Source organism: Felis catus, chromosome B2, assembly GCF_018350175.1.
Source record: "Felis catus isolate Fca126 chromosome B2, F.catus_Fca126_mat1.0, whole genome shotgun sequence".
Taxonomy (NCBI): Eukaryota; Metazoa; Chordata; class Mammalia; order Carnivora; family Felidae; genus Felis; species Felis catus.
In genome coordinates this window covers 142,385,668-142,402,258 of record NC_058372.1, presented here as the reverse complement: position 1 = coordinate 142,402,258, position 16,591 = coordinate 142,385,668, and the positions used below count along the sequence as shown (strand labels likewise).

Here is a 16,591-nt window from a genome sequence, read left to right as displayed (position 1 = left end):
TAAAATGCAAGTGGGAATCTCAACAAATCTTGCCTGGAAAGTAAAACAAAGCAGGATGCTGAAATTGAAAAACAAACCAACACTGGAGGGACTGAGACGCACAGAGCAGCGCGCTATTCCCAAGGTCTGGATAAGAACATGCTGGTGGTCTGGTTTGGTCTGGGACCTGTGCACCTGCATCGTGCACTTACAGTTTAAAAAAAAAAAAAAAAAAGGACAAAGAAAATGCCAGTAGTAATAAACTCAGAAATTATGTCCAAATTTACAGTACCAAAATAATGCATTTATTAACAAATGCAAAAACAATACCCCTTTGGTAAATAATACAGTGCCTTTTTCAGTCAAACGCATAACCCATGCTTTTCTACAACACGAAAAAAAGTTTATCTACAACAACAAGATCTTAGAACCCAACCCCTCCCCTTTAAAAGAACTTGTAAACAGAAAATATCGGTACAAGTTACAAGAAAATTGCACAAAGCCAAAGAAATGAAAACAAAATAAGCCACAACCCTTCAAGAGTTTTATCAGCCGGAACTAAGGAAATACACAAATGGTGAGATCAGAGCTGTGTGTTGTTACAAAATCCCAGGAACTCAAGCATTTTTGACACACTTTGTCTCACTTTGTTCACAATTAGACTTGGCCAAGGGATAGATGGCCCACACAGGGACACGATGGGGTCTTTCCAAAAAACCTTTTCAACTTGAAGACAGTGTAACACGGTTGAACACACTCAAGAATTCAAGCCAGCCCGGGCATATGCTCCTTTGTTCTTTTTTCAACCCACACTATGGCTTTTTGGGGGCAAATGGTGACTTACTTTAGGGCTGTTCACAAGGGTGTCCACTGAGCAGGGCACACTCATGGGGAGGATCCTGTCTCACTTGGAATTGACGCTTTGGTGTAATTTTACAAGAACATGACTCCAAACGCATTTGTTTCTAGAGGTAAACCTGCTAGAGATTATTTTAAACGCACTGGTTTACATTCACCAGATAGCTCATTGATGCTGGAAAAGAAATGTTTCTCTGTAAAAAGAATTATTTCGAAACACACCTTCCAAGCTTGTAAAGTGGAATGAGGACACGGTCACATTTTGAACCGTCGGCTGTTAGAGCTGGACACTTTAGAATTTCGTCCAGGTCATTGCTTTCATTTTATAGATGGACAAATGGAGGCCCAAGGTCACCCTCCAGCTCTGTGGCAGAGCAGGCTTGACCCCAGGGTCAAGATGACTGCATGCTGTTTCCCACGTCCTCATGGGACACTCAAGTAGGGAGCAATGAATGTGGGGGAAAAGACCAACCTGTAAAATCCTGACTTCTGCTGCCATTAGAGCCTTCACATTTTCCTGCTTCCTTGGCACCAACTTTTCTTGGAATATACATTCAGTGGATACACTGTACCCAAATCTGTGCCTTTGGTTTGATAAGGTTAGAGGCAGAACAAATTTAAAATCGGCTTTTCGGTCTCTTAATACACTCCTTTCCTGGAAAAGGCATGGATTCTTCATACAGTTGCCTGGGCTAATGTTTTTAAATTTAGAGACTCAATGAGGTAACTTAATATTAATAAACTGCTATATTAATAAGCACGAAGTATGTAGGTAGAATTCCATTTAAAGTACTGACTTTAGTAGTATTTAATAAATTGAGACTGAATGAAAACAATTTTTACAATCAGCGAAACCATCACCATTAACCTGAAAGACTTAACTTTCCCCATGCTGCAGACGTCTGCATAAGCGTGGCTGACAGGACAGGGTTCCTCCTCTGGGCCAGAGCACAGAGCCAGACCCCTGCTACATCTTCAGGGGCCGAATCCTGGGTATGCTAAACCCGCAAGACAAGGCCTGTGTCTCCATGTGCAGAAGAGACCTTTTGGGGAGTGAGTCAAGAATTTAGAAAGTTCAATTATTTGCTACAAATATTCACTTCCTCTTCACAAATATCTTTGTATTTTTATTCCAAGGACTTCCCCTTATAATTGCTTTTAGTAAGAAAAGTTCTGAAATATATCTTTTCTTGGTCTTTGTATCTCAAAAAACCAATCAGAATCTGGAAAGTGGACACTTAGTGACAATAATGCCTTCCTCTGCTACTCTTCTAATTAGTCTCCTCTTTTCATTTCATAGCACCTTTTATTTTTAATTAAAAGCGTTCAAAAGAAGGGACGATATTATTTTAGGATATGTCATCTTAAAGAAATCTACTCCTCTGTATATAATCAATACCACAGGATGGAAAAAAAAAATTACTTCTAAAGAATAGGAATTTTTTCCCAATTAGAAAAAGTTACAAATTGTCCAGCAAAAAACCCTTTTATCATATCCTCTTTATTTCTTGCAGCAAAATGTACTGCTACCAAATAACTCATTACAAACATACTATTTTTCTAAATAAATAAAATGGGCATAACTCACCAGTACATAGCCACAAAATAATTCCTAAGAACACCATTAAAGCAAGATAAATAATTATCTCTTGGACAACAAAACAGGGGAACTGCATTTAAATTATTTTAGAAATAGGCCATAACCATTATTGCACAACTAATATAAACACTGAAACATCTTACCAAGCTATAGAAACACCTATAAAAGAATTATATAATTTTGAATACGTTGCTAAATTCTTTCTGCAAGAATTTACCCACCAAGAATCAGGCTCAATATTTTAAAATATAAGATGGAAAACTCTATGTTGGCTGGGAGATGTCCTCATCTGTGCTCCTTCAAGGTCTGGAGAAAATGGTGAGTGATTTCGTCTTGCTCTGGGGAAGGAATGGGCCAGTTTCTTTTCTAGTTTTTAAACCAAAAACAAGGAATGTAAAAATGCATTATTTTCAAAAGACTTTTCTGTGGTGTCTTCCATTTGTCTGTTCCAAACAAAACCCAAATTGAGGGCCCTGTGCCAGTACATAGCTCTTGTGTTCCTGCCCTAAACAACATCACAGGTACGAGTGATTGACAACAACAAACTGGGCTTTGTTATCATCAGGGCTGAAGGCTGCCCAAAGTGTCCCCTAAGGAGGAGGAGGCAGGAAAAGATATTCCAGGGTGTGTGTGTGTGTGTGTGTGTGTGTGTGTGTGTGTGTGTGAGATCAACCAGCTCTCTTAAGTACTATAATTTTAATAATGTGTTCCCAGTGGTTTATCTCCTCAGTAAACAGTCTATTCAGTTAATAAAGAACTTTTTTTCCTCCTCCTACTTTTTTCAAAGAGATGACCATACCTCTATCTTTCAATACCCTGTCGATTGCTTAAAATTTTGTTACATTTCTAAACCATTAGAAAATATTTCTAGTCAAGTGAACTTTAATGTGGCCAAGAAGAGGAAAGGAGTGCTTTCAAATGAGTATCATCAGCATTTTTCAGATGAGAAAGTGTGGAACACTTATCTACTGGGAAAGAGAAGGCCGTCTGCCACATTTTCTAGATTAAACAATAAAATGGGGGAGGGGATGAAGGTTGTTTTTCAGTAAGTGGGTATCTAGTGACTTACCAGTGCACTAGGTGACAAAGTTGCTTCCCCACCATGTGCCAGATCTTTCCATTTGGTCTTTTACCTTCTCCCGAATGCAAGCACACTGAATGACTGTTACAGAACCCACGGAATTCTGACACGTTATACAACTAGCAGAGTCTTCAACGTAAACATCATGCAGAGAGGAGCACAGCCCTTGTACTGCTTCAAGTCCCACCGTGTAATCCACCCAGGTGTCCATGCGCAGAAGCTCCTTCCTCACCTGCCGTCCCTTCCTCCTACATCATCATGAGTGAATTGTATTTAGAGCTGGTAAGAGCACCGCTGGACAAAGGCTACTGCTATTAGTCAAACACAGTGCATTTGCCATAACACCCTTCATTAATCAAGTCACTTCTGGGGGAGTAACATCGTATGTGTGATCTGAATGGCCCCCTAAGAGAACCTGTACCTTCCGGATTTGGGGTTGTTCTTTTTAAAAGTCTTTTGTTTTCACACTAGTGGTTACAATAGGGAGGAGTAATAAAGCTAGGTGTTGTGGAGAACGATAATAATGCACACTCCCTAGTCTAAAAGAACAGCAGGCGGGAAGGCAGTCTACCTTCCTTCCGAAGGGCCCCTTGTCCTGGCAGGTGACAGAAGCAGACACAGTAGGACATTACCACGGCAACTATGTTTCCGAAAAGAACACCAGGTGCCTCGCACGCTTTGCTTCCAGATACCACTCTTCTGTATTCTCTTCTTGTTTAAAAAGAAAGAAGAAAGAAAAACAATAAAGGATTATAAAAGCCCAAACAAACAACAACAATTAGAGGTCAGTCCCCTCTCCTGGGCCTGACAGATTCTTCCAGTTTTGCTCTTGTCTTCTGGTCCCCAGGCACCCGGGGCCCCGTGGGACTCCTCGAGCATTGCCGATCAGACCTCTCTGAAAAGGCTCCTCTGCCTCTCTTTCCCACCCGTAGCAGCCTCTTCATTTCAGGCGCTGAGTCACGTTGGCCAGGGCAACCGCAAAGGCCTGCACAGCTGAGAAGGGGTACTGGAAGTCCAGAATGTACGCATTGCCGTCAATCCTTCCAAACTGCATCACCTGGGGGGTGGGAGGGAGGTGGGCAGAGAAGCAAAGACATTAAAGGAAAACAAGGTGGGAAATAGCACAACCGCCTGTGTGGCTCCTGAGGGAAGACGACAGCGCAGTCCAGGAGATAGTCCCCCCAGAGAGGGACTCTGATCAAACTTCCTGAGCTAACTATGGGTTTGTCGGAAACAAAGGGGGAACCTGGTAAACACACAATGGGAAGATAATGAAGCAAAAATTCAGAGCCTGGAAAGCTCACTGGTCAAATGAAGTGGCTTCCTCACCAAGGAAACAGGGGAAAGAAAAAGTATGAAGAAGAATCTACAGGCTAACAGAAGGTTGAGAGAAACATCAATTGTAATTATCAAATGTCACGGGTCAGAGAGGGGCAAACATAGTCCACCGCCTTCCCGCAATGCTCTGTCTCTCGAGCTCGCTTTCCTTTGTCATTTCAGTACTTACTGTGATCACACACTGTGACTATATAGCTTTTTACATACATATACATATATTTACATAAATATTATATTTATAAGGATTGTATTATATATCACACATAAATTATGTATAAATATTATATAAATATAAATACTTATATAAATATTTAAGTACATTTGTTTACGGTCTTTCTTCCATTTTGGTAAACTCCATGTGAGGACGGGGATTTTCTCTATTTTCCTCATTGCTCTGGTTTCAGCACTTAGAGCAACGCTGGCAAACTCTCTGTAAAGGGCTGATGATAAATACTTCAGGCCTTGTAGGTCACAGGGTCTTTGCCAGAACTCTCTGTCGTAGGACAAAAGCAGCCTTAGACAATACTTAAGTGGGTGGGCATGGCTGTGTTCCAGTGGAACTTTATTTATAAAAAGAGGCCGCAGGTCCAACTGGTCTGTGGGCCACAGTTTGCTGACTCCCAGCTCAGAGGATTGCCAGGCACGCAGCAGGTGGCTCAATAAATATTTGAGTGAATTAATGAAAATGAGACTTAAGTATGAGAGGTGAAGGGAACTCCCAGGATGGTGAGGAAGTGCAGTTCCAGAGCAACAGCGATGCAGCAGGGTTAGAGCCACCATTTCAGGCTGGAGCAGAGGAACTGAAAAACCACCCGATGTGTTTAACTGTAGTGAGAAGAGATTTACCTTCTGCCACCGAATCAGGGAACGATGTACTATAAATACACAGAAACAAACAAACACTGGGTAATTATTTGGTCTAGGAAAAAATCCCTATGTAATAAAAAAGGAAATATAGTTAAGCCATAATACATGGCTCAGCTATAAACCACATATATTGGCATAATGAGATAACCAATGACTGCTGATTGAACTAAGAAAAGGGGGAAGTTCACGTGTCTGTACATATGGCAGTGGGGGTGAAGAAAATAAACCCTCATATTCCTCAGGAAGAGGTCAATACACGATGTGAAAAACTGAAAAATCAATAAATAGAAACGGCAACACGTTCTTTGCAAACTCAGTGTCAAATGCCAGAAAAAAGCCAAAGTTGGAAGAAAGAAAGTATCTCTGGCAGAGCAGGTTTGGGGAGCGGGCAGGGGGCTGGGCAGGGGCCCGCTAGTTTTTCTCATGGGTCACGGAGACTTGGCCACGCTTAAGAGGAATCAGTTGCTTTCCGTTATTTCCCATTTGGCTCCTGGAAGGCCAAAGCACTGCTATCCTTTAGCAGGTTTTTAAAAACCCACAGAGACCAGTCAAGACCAAAAAGCAGGGATCTGGGCCATGCCCTGGGACATGCTTTCTTACCTGCCGCCCCTCTAGCTCGATTTGGAAGTTCTTTGCGGACTCCTGGGTCACGCGCCCCCCAAAGTCCAGCTGGTACACTTGGGTGGCTTCGTTCCACAGAGGCTGCTTGTTGGCCATGACGTACACAAAGCCCTGGCTGCCCAGCCGGCCATCCTCCTTCTCGCTGGCTTTCCGGCACTTGAACTCCTCCAGCTCGCTGGCCGTCCGCAGACTCCTCTTGCTCTTCCAGCCCTTCTTGCTGCCCTGGCTCTGGTTCATCAGCTCATCACCACTGATGAACAGCTCAGGCTCGCTCTCTGAGCTGTCCTGGAACTCATTCGTCTTATTCAACTTCTTCGACTTCAGTTGGTCTTTCTGACTCTTCACTTTCTTCTTCTCTCTCCCCAGGCGAGGGCTGGAGATCAGCGAATTAAAGTCACTCAAAGTCCTTGCCTCCTTCTTCACTTTGCCCTCTGTAATGGCCTGAACATTTCCTTCCTCTGCTCGGCTGTCCAGGCGCTTCCGGTTTTTCTTCCCGAATTTCTCCGACCGCTGGGGGACCGGGCTTTCTGTCAGGGAAAGGACTTCTTGGAAGTTGTCTGTGGTCTCTACCATCACCTCTGTACCCAAGTGGCTTTGGAGGTCGGTGGGCGGTGGGGACACGAGGGGCTTCTCCACCACCAAGTGTGCCTTGGGGGGCAGAGTGCCCTGGGGGTTTTGCACGGGCGGGCAAGGGCTGTAGGAATTCCAGGGGTGCAAGGCGATAGGTGGCAGCTGTAAACTCGAGCAGGTGCTGCTTCCCGGATACATGGGGGGCAAGGTGCAGTAGGAGAGGCTGGGCGGGTAGGCTGGCTGGAGAGCCACTGTGGACTCCTGGGGTGCAAACTGTGTCGGGGACAGGGCATCTTTCGGGGAGCAGGGGGTCTGCACTCCCGGCAAAGGGGGCGTGTTATAGCTCCCTGGATACGGCATTCCCATCCCATAGCCTGTTTGGAAAGTGGCAGTAGGGCTGGCGGGAGACTTCGGGGAGACAAAGGGCACTCGGGACACGTCCAGATGCTGGCTCTGACCTACTATCAGAGGAGGCAGTTTCAGGGGGTTGGGCACTGCAGTCTGTGCTGTCCTTTCCTGAGGAACCCAAATGTCTTCCCCCAGCACAGGGTCCCACTGGTAAGGGGGTGGCCGTTTGACGGCCACAGCAGCTTCAGTCAGCGTGGGGTGCCTCAAGGGCTTCTCGACCGGACAGTGCTGGGCCAGCGCCTCGTCCTCCGTGAAGGCCGAGTTAACGTAGTCGGCGCGGTCGCGGGCGCCGTCTGGCGGGCTCAGGAGGCTGTAGGACGACTGGGAGGTCAGGGGTGAGGTGCTGGCGGCGTGGGCCAGGCCCGAGCCGGGCTGCACACCTCCGGCACCCCCGGCGCCAGGCTCGGGCCGCCCCGCCACGGCCCCGCCGCTGCACTGACTGCAGGTGTACAGGGCCGGCGGGGGCCGCGCCGGGAACTGCGCCGCACCCTTGGGCTTGGGCGGGTGCTGCGGGGGGACCCGCGGGGGCTCGGCCAGCTGCGCCGCCTTGAGCGCCACCTCGCGGTTGTTCCTGCGCAGTGTGGCGTGGATGAGACTGTCGGGCCTCTGCGCCGCGCTCCGACCCGGGACTAGCGGGCCGGCGATTTCGGGGTACGGGGGTGGATCTCCCGTTGGGATGGAGTAGCGTGGGACGGTCAGGCGGTTCAGGGTGGCACTGGTGCAAGGCTGGGGGACCTTTTTCTCAGTGGCGGTGAGCCGCAGGGTGGCTGAGCTGCCCGGGCCGGGGAGGGTGTAGGTGTTCTGGGAGCAGAGCATCCGCGTCCGAGGCCGGCACACCTCCTCCACGTTGCCGCTGCTGTCAAAGGTGGTGATCCTCTCATAGCCCAGGGGCGTCTGGTAATGTGCCGCCGTGGGGTACAGCGAGAAGTCGCCCTTCTTCAGGCACGTGTCCACCGGAGGCTGCGGGGGCGGTAGCGGGGGCGGGGGCGCTGCTGTGGTGGGGGCTGCGGGGATGGTTCCCGGGTAGGGGGGTGGGGGGTTCATCTTCGCCACCTGGACCTCCTGCGGGGCACTGAACACCACTGCGTCCCCCTCGGCGGCCAGCTGCGGCACTGGCCGCAGGGCCTTGGTGGACTTCTGCAGGTGGTCATGGTCTCGGTCTCCGTGGTCCAACACCGAGAGCTGGATCGCCCCTGGTGCAGGCGGTGGCAGGGACAGCTGAGCGGGGTTGGGGATGATGCGGCCCATCTCCACACCTCCGAAGATCACCTGTCCGGGGTTGGAATAGCGGTTGGAGACTGGGTACTGGGTGGCACTATCACTTCCATGCTCAGACGTCCCCACTGCCGTGGTCTGATTGGTCAGGACGTCCAGCTGCACATTCTGATTGGCCAGCAGGGACTGCACCAATCCTATGCTCTGTGTGGGGGACATAGCTTGCGCCGAGCTGTGGATGGGAGCGATGGGGATGTTCACGGTACATGGAGGGTTGTTCTCAGGCACACCCGATGCTCCCGTCACTGGGAGGAAAAAAGAAACATGCACTGCTTACAAAACTGCCATGAAACTGGGTCAGAATAAGCAATACATCTGAACTCATCCAGTCCTTTTGCATACAAAATGCAACTGCTTCAGGCGGAGATGTGTTTGCTTGGGGAAAGCCAGATCTTTCACACAAGTAATACAAAGTTTCTCCAAGGTTTCTGGAAGGGCCCAGGCAAGTGGATGAGTTCTGTAGGGTAGCCTTTGTTGTCCACTGGTTAAGGGCACTGTCAAAGCTTTTCAATGGATATGCTTCTGAACCTTCTGAATTTGGTACCATGTGCCTAAATGGTACCACGGCAAATACTTAACTTTTTAAAAATTAATTAATTAATTAATTAATCAATTTTTTAAAAGTAGGCTCCATGCCCAATGTGGAGCCCAGGGCAGGGCTCAAACTCACGACCCTGAGATCAAGACCTGAGCTGAGGTCAAGAGTCGGATGCTCAACCAAATGAGCCTCCCTGGAAGCCCTACTTTATTTTTAAATACTTAACTGTTTAAAGATACTTTCTACTCATATTCAGAAAACGGACCACTCTCTTATGCAAGGAGGGAGTGACGGGAGGATACTCCACTGAGCACTCATAAGGCCTAGGCTCTGGAGTACGTTTAGCCACATTTATGGACTGGTTAGTACGGGAAGGGTCATGCAGCAAATGTGTATCTGAAGTTTGCACGTAAACTAAGTTTCTGTAAATAGAACCATGTAAGATGTAGTAAAGACCAATGAAAAGAATCCTCTAGCAAATCTGTGTAATTAGGGAAGGATCATTCCCTAATTTATCTGCTTTTTAGCATTTCCGACAGTATGTAAGGTATAGCCACACTCTGTAAAACCCTGTAAATCTATCCTATACATGTACACATAGGGAATTTAATGAAGCATGAATTTGAGCAATGACAGACCACACGCAGGTGCTCAGAGCCACTGTTTTATACTGCCCTGTTTAAAATGCCATCGACCCCTGGCAAGTTTGCTCATCTGGGCCTTTAAGTGCTATGTAGCAACTAGCATACGAGCAGGAAATAAGATTTAACTAGGTAACTGTAAAGGCTGACTGGCCTTTTACCAGAACTATGGAGTGAAGGCAGCTAGTTTCATCAAAAGTTAAGCCCACCTTTTGAGCCTGTCCCAGACTTCCCTACTTCCCCCATCCCTTCCCTGGGGCCCTCTAGTGAGATGTACTATCTCCTGGCTGCATGAATCTGGGTCCTGTCTCAAGTTTTCCATTATTCCTGTTCAGATCTCTCCTCCAGATGGCCTCTCATCTGCATGGAGAACTGAAGGCAGGTGTCTTCCAGGCTAAAGAGAAGAGTCTGTCACCAGCATTAAAGGCAAGCACAGAGACAAAACGCTCCCTCCTCTGACTGCACAGCACAGGCACTAACAGCAGCAGCAAGGGCTGAGCATTTAGGGAGAACTGTATTAGTCACACTCTGGGAGCACAGGGAGGGTGTTACGGGGAAAGTGTAAAAGATACTTCTAAATACGAGATTCTGAGATTGCGGAAATGGGCTGTAAAGCTCAAGTGTGTGAGGCTTCACCAAACTGCAGGTTTATGTGGTTGCAAAACCTTGCCCATTATGACTTTGATAGTCTAGAATATCTGCTCTGCCTATGAGGAGAGGTATATCATCAGAGGACCAAAGACAGCTACTGTCAGAAAGTACCATACAAATAACTTTACATGTAAAAACCCATGAAGAAGGTAAACGACTCCCTCAAGTTCTTCTTGAGGAATGCTGAAGCTGGAATGCAGGTCCTTCCCTGTCCCATGGCGAGGACCATAGCCCCTTCTGTTCCAGAACCACCAAACACAGGAGAAGTCAGTGGTCCATGTAGGATTCCTCTGGCTCAGAAATCAGAGACTTTCAAAAACTTGCTTGGTTCCAAGGAGAGGAGTCTTCATATTTATAAAATTATGGGTAGATGTTTCTGAGAATACTTACATAGGAATAATTGACAGACGACTTAGAAATCGTTCTACTCTATTAATCAAAATAGGATTCCCCCCCCCGACTAGAAAATACTTAATTTAAGATGCTATCGATATCTGAAAATTTGTAAACTGGGACTTTAAAAACTTGTACCAGATTTTACCTTTAACTCAGACCAGGCTTCTGTACACTGAGATGTGAGTTGCACACTGGGAGAGAGATGTCTGAACGTAAAGGTTTTCTGTCCCAGAGATGGGGCGGGTTTGAGAAACCAGGTTCTGTGGGCGCCACAGCCTATGAGACCTGGTTTCGGTTCTGATTTTACCGAGTTCTGATCAGTCCTATAAACTTCTCTACCTGGGCATAAGACTAAGGATTATTGTGAAGATAATAAAACAAGAAGGCAGATGTTCTGTGGATATGAGGCCTTGCTCGTAGCTCCCCTCCTCCCCAAACCAGCAACAGTATGACCTTCTCCTGTGATATGCCACCACACACAACAATGGAGGAAGTCACCCTTTGCCAAAGCAAGCACAGACCGGCATGCTGTAATCGTCCACAACTTACCACTCTGTCCCCGTCACGACCCACTAAGAACACACCTGGTAAATCATCTTCATCTTCACTGAAAACATTTGGGTTGAAGACAGGTAAATTAACATAGTCCATGGAAATCTTCCGAACCTCTGGGAGATAGATGGTCATCTGCCGTGGCTGGAGATGCAGGAGGCTGGTTTTATAGATTACTGGTGGGGAGGAGGAGAGCGCTGTTAACAGAGACATGCAGGAGGACGGCCAAGGTGCCGACAGAGCCACAGGAAGAGAAATGGCGCTGTGCTGTCCCTGCCATCAGAAGACAGATCTGCGTGGGCCCGGGAGAGTCTGATGGCAGCCCTTCACCTCCCTTCTGCACACCACTGGCCACCCCAGCCATGGTCTGGATTCTGTAACAACAGATTCTCAGCCTACCCCAGTCACTTTGCCAAGTGGTTTTCTACAGAATCACACATTTCAAATGTCAAACACGTGTCTAAGACTTAAATGCTTTTCTGGAATGAGCTGGGGTATGATAAATACGTATTTTAAAAGCCTCATTTGTGATCAGAAGGATAACTTAGTAAAATTGTTGGGATATCCAGAATGTCACGCTCAGGGGGATCTCAGGCAACTAGAAGATGGGATGACGTGGGTCAGGGCAGAATGAAACACTGCTCTTACTCAGGACTGGATTCTTGTTTCCCTGACTTTCAACTGCCATTTCACGATCAGGATAGTGATTTAGGGAACTTCCACACCATTTCTTTATTTCTAATTTTTTTTTAAGTTTGTTTATTTATTTACAGAAGAGAGAGAGGGAGAGTGCAACTGAGAGGCAGACGGCGAGGGAGAGAGAGAGTCCCAAGCAGGCTCCACCCTGGCAGCGCAGAACCTGGCTTGAGGCGCAATCTCAGGAACAGTGAGATCATGACCGAGCCAAGATCAAGAGCCAGACGCTTAACTGACTGAGCCACCCAGGTGCCCCTTCACACTGTTTCTTTCAATGCTAAGATTTTATTGGATCAATAAGGACATTTAAGAGAATGCCTAGATGGCAATTAAAATATTTAGATGAGACAAAATAAGTTAAAACCAATAAATCTGAATTTAGGGCTTGCAGTAGGCTGAAGTCAGGATGACACCAGCCCATCAGCTTTCTTTTATGTTTCGTACTCTTCCCTGTGAGGTAAGTAGAGGTTCTGTAATTATTACTGTTATCCCTAGTTTCTGCTAAGGTAAGCACAGTTCTGTCTCCACTGCTGTCCCCGCCAGTGCCCAGAGGCGCCTGGCTGGCACTCCCACGGCACTGCAGGCCTTCTGGTGATGAAATACCTGTGTGAGGTTGGTGCTTGGGCTGGTGAGGGCTAAGAAGACTTTTCCAACCGAGTGCTCATCACAGGTCTATTCATGTGTTCATCTCTCTTGCTCACAAAAGAGAATATGAATTTTGGCTTTAAAATTCTGGACAGCTCTCTCTGGTTTAAGAATTAATGCATGCATTAAAGTGCTATTCTTTGTTGTTCAGATTGATAAAAAGAAATAAAATTTAAAATCTGAGGAGGGATTAAAAATTGTGTCAGTTGCCTCCAGGGGGAGAAAACTAGGTGGCCAGAGGTGAAGAGAAAGATTTTTACTGTATACTGCTTCAAATCTTTTGAATTTGAATTTATTCCATATTTTTAAAATTGACAAAGCAAAAAATTAAAAATAAAAAAATTTCATGAGCCAGATAATTCTAATTGAAGGGAACAAATTATCCAGCACAATTATCTAATATAAAATATCCAACTACTCACTTTAAAATCCATTAGGGTGACAAAGATTGTTTAATAGGGTACCACAGGTAACATACCTTCTAAAAGCTAAGAGATAATTTCTTCTCTAGTAGAATCAAATGGAAAATTCTCTTAGCTTAACAAATGAATATAATAGCTAATATGCTTTTTTTTAAACGGTCAATGATTAGGACAATGATTTCATTGCAGTCACACAGAAAACTTTTATTTTGGGCACTCGAATCCCTCACACTGGAGCATCCCGTACCTTGAAGGCACTTCTAGGCTCTCCCATGTTAAGGTTCTTGTTGACTTATGTGTGGATCTACTCAACATCTAGAAGGAAAAGATTCATTAAGATTCCATTCCTTTTTTCAATGTTTATTGAAATAGGCAGATGGCTCAGGCCTCAGCGTACTGACGTGGGGTGATCGCAACGCTTGCACAGTGGTTACTAGAATCACCAAGCACATCAGTGGGGCACGACTGAATTACTAAAGAACAGAATTTCATGTTCATCAGAGACTTTGCAGGTGGTTGAAAATATTATTAAGAGATTTCTCTGCAGTATGTACTGGGACGGTCTATGGTTATTTCCTACGTCAGTTTTATATGTTATTTTTATTCCTCTTTTTCTTTAAGCTGAGAAACCTCAAAATGAAAAATCCAAATACAGCACTGTTTAATAAGTCTCCTAAGATGCATACATGGCATAGGTCTTTTTAACATCTGCTTTGCAAGAATTACTTAACTGAAAGGATCTACTGATGCCTGAAACAACTTAAATAGTCAGATTCAGAATTTTTCACAAACCATTTTTAGTAGGGACACAGAGCACATTCAAGACGGGTCCACCAGCCACACGCAAACCTCGCCTTCCAGAGACGTGTGCGTGTTAAGTGATCAGGCAATCCAGCAAGGCTGGGGGACGGCACAAGCCCTCAGACCACCCAGCGATGCGCCTATCGGGATGAAGCTGCTCTGAAAAGGACCTTCTGTCATTTCACTCCTTCTGAAGTAAGGAGTGAAGTAAACACGAAGTAAACACGAAGTAAACACGACATGTTAGTCCTATTCCTTCAAGCAGGAGTACAGAAAAGAATGCAAATTCTGGGTTCTAGCTCAGCTTTTACTCCTATGGTTCTATTTTCCTCCGGGGCTCAAACTTCTCACAGAGTATTTATCTGGGACTTCTACATGAAATCTTTGAAGTTTTACCACAAAGAACTGTACTGACAGTCAGCCAGCTTCTTACAGTCTTTAGCGCTTTCTTCCCAACTTTCTTCGGACTCAAGAACCTAAAGACACTGGTACCAAAACCTGCCCACCGTGAGAGGCCACGAATCAAAATAACCAGAGCTTTGTTAGAGATTTCTGCTATTTCGGTCTCTTCATAAGTCAGGGCTTATACAAAAATACTGAAAGCGCTGCTGGCAAAAAACCAATTTGAGTAATAATTCTAATTTTGTGAAATTATGATGGTTCGAGTCAAAGTGTAGAGGTAAATAAAGTACATACTAATCTTTTGGTGCCATAAGAGCTCATCTGAATGGTCTTTTCAAAAGTCTCAGTTCCACCTGGGAGAGCAGGCAGAGAAGAGGGCACGGTTTTTTACCTGCACCGAGGTTGGTTGGCAGGAAAGCAGCCAAGCCCACAATCTTAAACTTCGTTCCCCAGATATTAGACGTGACCTGAGCAAGATAGTTGTGCTGTGGGAGGGAGCGGGGGGGGGGGGGGGGGAGAAAAAGGAAAAAAAATTACAATCTATTTTTATATCTTCTATTGATCACTTAGGAAGTAAGAATATTAACATTTCTGCTTAAAAAAGACACAGGTGGGTAATGTTGGAAATATTCACTCTCTGTATCATTCCACCATTTTTAAGACCGGAAGCTAACTGTAACATGCCAGGCACCTGTTTCTGAATCGTGGCTCATGGTGGCTCACTGAGCTGGGATTCTCAGGCTGGAAGTGAGGAACAGATGTGTCCCAGTGTGTCTGCACACGTGTAGGTTAAAAAGGCCACAAAGGCGATCTGGGCACATTTTTCTTCACCTCTCCTTTCCCAGTCACTGGACTAGAGGGGTTACACCTAGCTCTGGATCCATTTTTACCCTTGATATTTCTCCTGGAAACACCACTTGCACTGATACCAGTATGTCCCCACACTACCCAATTACCTATTTTCTCATTCAATTCAATTAAGAAAAAAATTTTTTTTAATTACCAATATGCTTAAGCCATGAGTGTGCGTGTGTGTGCAAGAGCAATAACAAAGATGAATTAAAACCAGCTCCTCAAAGAGCTTATTACCTACTGGAGGATATAAGGCATAAAGGAAGTCACTGAGAAATGTTGTAAACAAGATGCTTGGGGACCACTGTGGCTGAGCCAGGGAAAGAAGCCTTCACCACGGAGGCTGAGTTCTATCTGGAAGCATGCCGGCAGAAACAAGGGGAGGAGATGGAGAGGGTAAGCTGGGTCACCCCAGTGACCCAGGTACAGCAAAGGCACAAGCACAGAAAGAGGCCGGTCAACAGCGAGGCTGTGGCACTTGGAGGACGTCGCGGGGACCAGGATGGAGAGACGGGCAGCACAGACTGTGGGGCCACCACCAGGGATGGGCTGTTGTGGACACTGAGAGTCACCAAAGGGTCGGAAGTGGCTTGAGAGGGCAGAGGGAGGGTATGTCTCAACCAGAGCTGCCTGTGGAAAGACCCATGTGGCCGTGGGGGTGTGTCTGAGGTGGAAAGGAGGTCCTGGGGATGTGGAGGTGTCGGGGCCTGCCTGAGGGCAGGGTGGTGAGGAGGGAGAACAGGGCTCTGGTTCTCTACGCCCCTTGTCTGGAACGACAGTGGCCGGCACGGAGACTGGGGTGGCGAGTGCAGGTGTGATGCACCGAGGGTTCAGCCACCGTCGGCCACACACTGAGGAGGGAGAGAAGGGCGGGGCAGCGATGCGTGGGACCGACCCAGACCCCAGATGCTACCTGAGTGATGTCTTCAAAGGGAAACTCTCTTCGCGTCAGGCTGGGTGAGCCAATGGAGGGCTTGCGCATCGGCAACCGGGGAGACCTGGACATCTCCTGAGCAGCCCGGGACAGCTTGGGAGACTTCCGAGCCTCAATGTTGATCCTGTGGAGACAAGGCCAGGAGGGTCAGGCCCCACAGGCTGGGGAGGCGCATGCTGCCTTGGCCCTCCCCTTCATGCTCTGGTGGCCACCACGGTGCTGTGTTCCCAGGGGCAAGGCCCCTTCATTTTCCAAGTCTCTGCTGCCTGCTTTTGCCTTGTGAGTATGAGGGAAGAAGAACAGAACTGTGTACCAAGTGATAGATACTTAAAAATACAGCGAGATTAGACCAAATCAAGTGATTCATTTGTAAGGAACCTCAGAGAATTAACAGTGTTTCACTTTCTACTAACAGTAAGTTTAGAAATATCCACATGCCTCGTGCATGTGGGAAAATAGCAGGT

The 16,591-nt window shown here is 46.5% G+C and overlaps 1 protein-coding gene across 3 annotated transcripts in view; it reads right to left on the bottom strand.

Moving 5' to 3' along the window:
- Positions 1–261: 261 nt before the first annotated feature.
- TULP4 (TUB like protein 4) overlaps positions 262–16,591 on the bottom strand; it is a 242,158-nt gene continuing 225,828 nt past the window's right edge. For all 3 annotated transcript variants that reach the window (XM_023254539.2, XM_023254540.2, XM_023254541.2), the window contains 5 exons: positions 16,107–16,251; positions 14,733–14,826; positions 11,408–11,551; positions 6,324–8,842; positions 262–4,575 (listed from right to left, as the gene is read on the bottom strand). In XM_023254539.2, the coding sequence (XP_023110307.1) occupies positions 4,459–4,575; positions 6,324–8,842; positions 11,408–11,551; positions 14,733–14,826; positions 16,107–16,251 (3,019 nt within the window). In that variant the 3' untranslated portion in view covers positions 262–4,458. The remainder of the gene's footprint in view (positions 4,576–6,323; positions 8,843–11,407; positions 11,552–14,732; positions 14,827–16,106; positions 16,252–16,591) is intronic.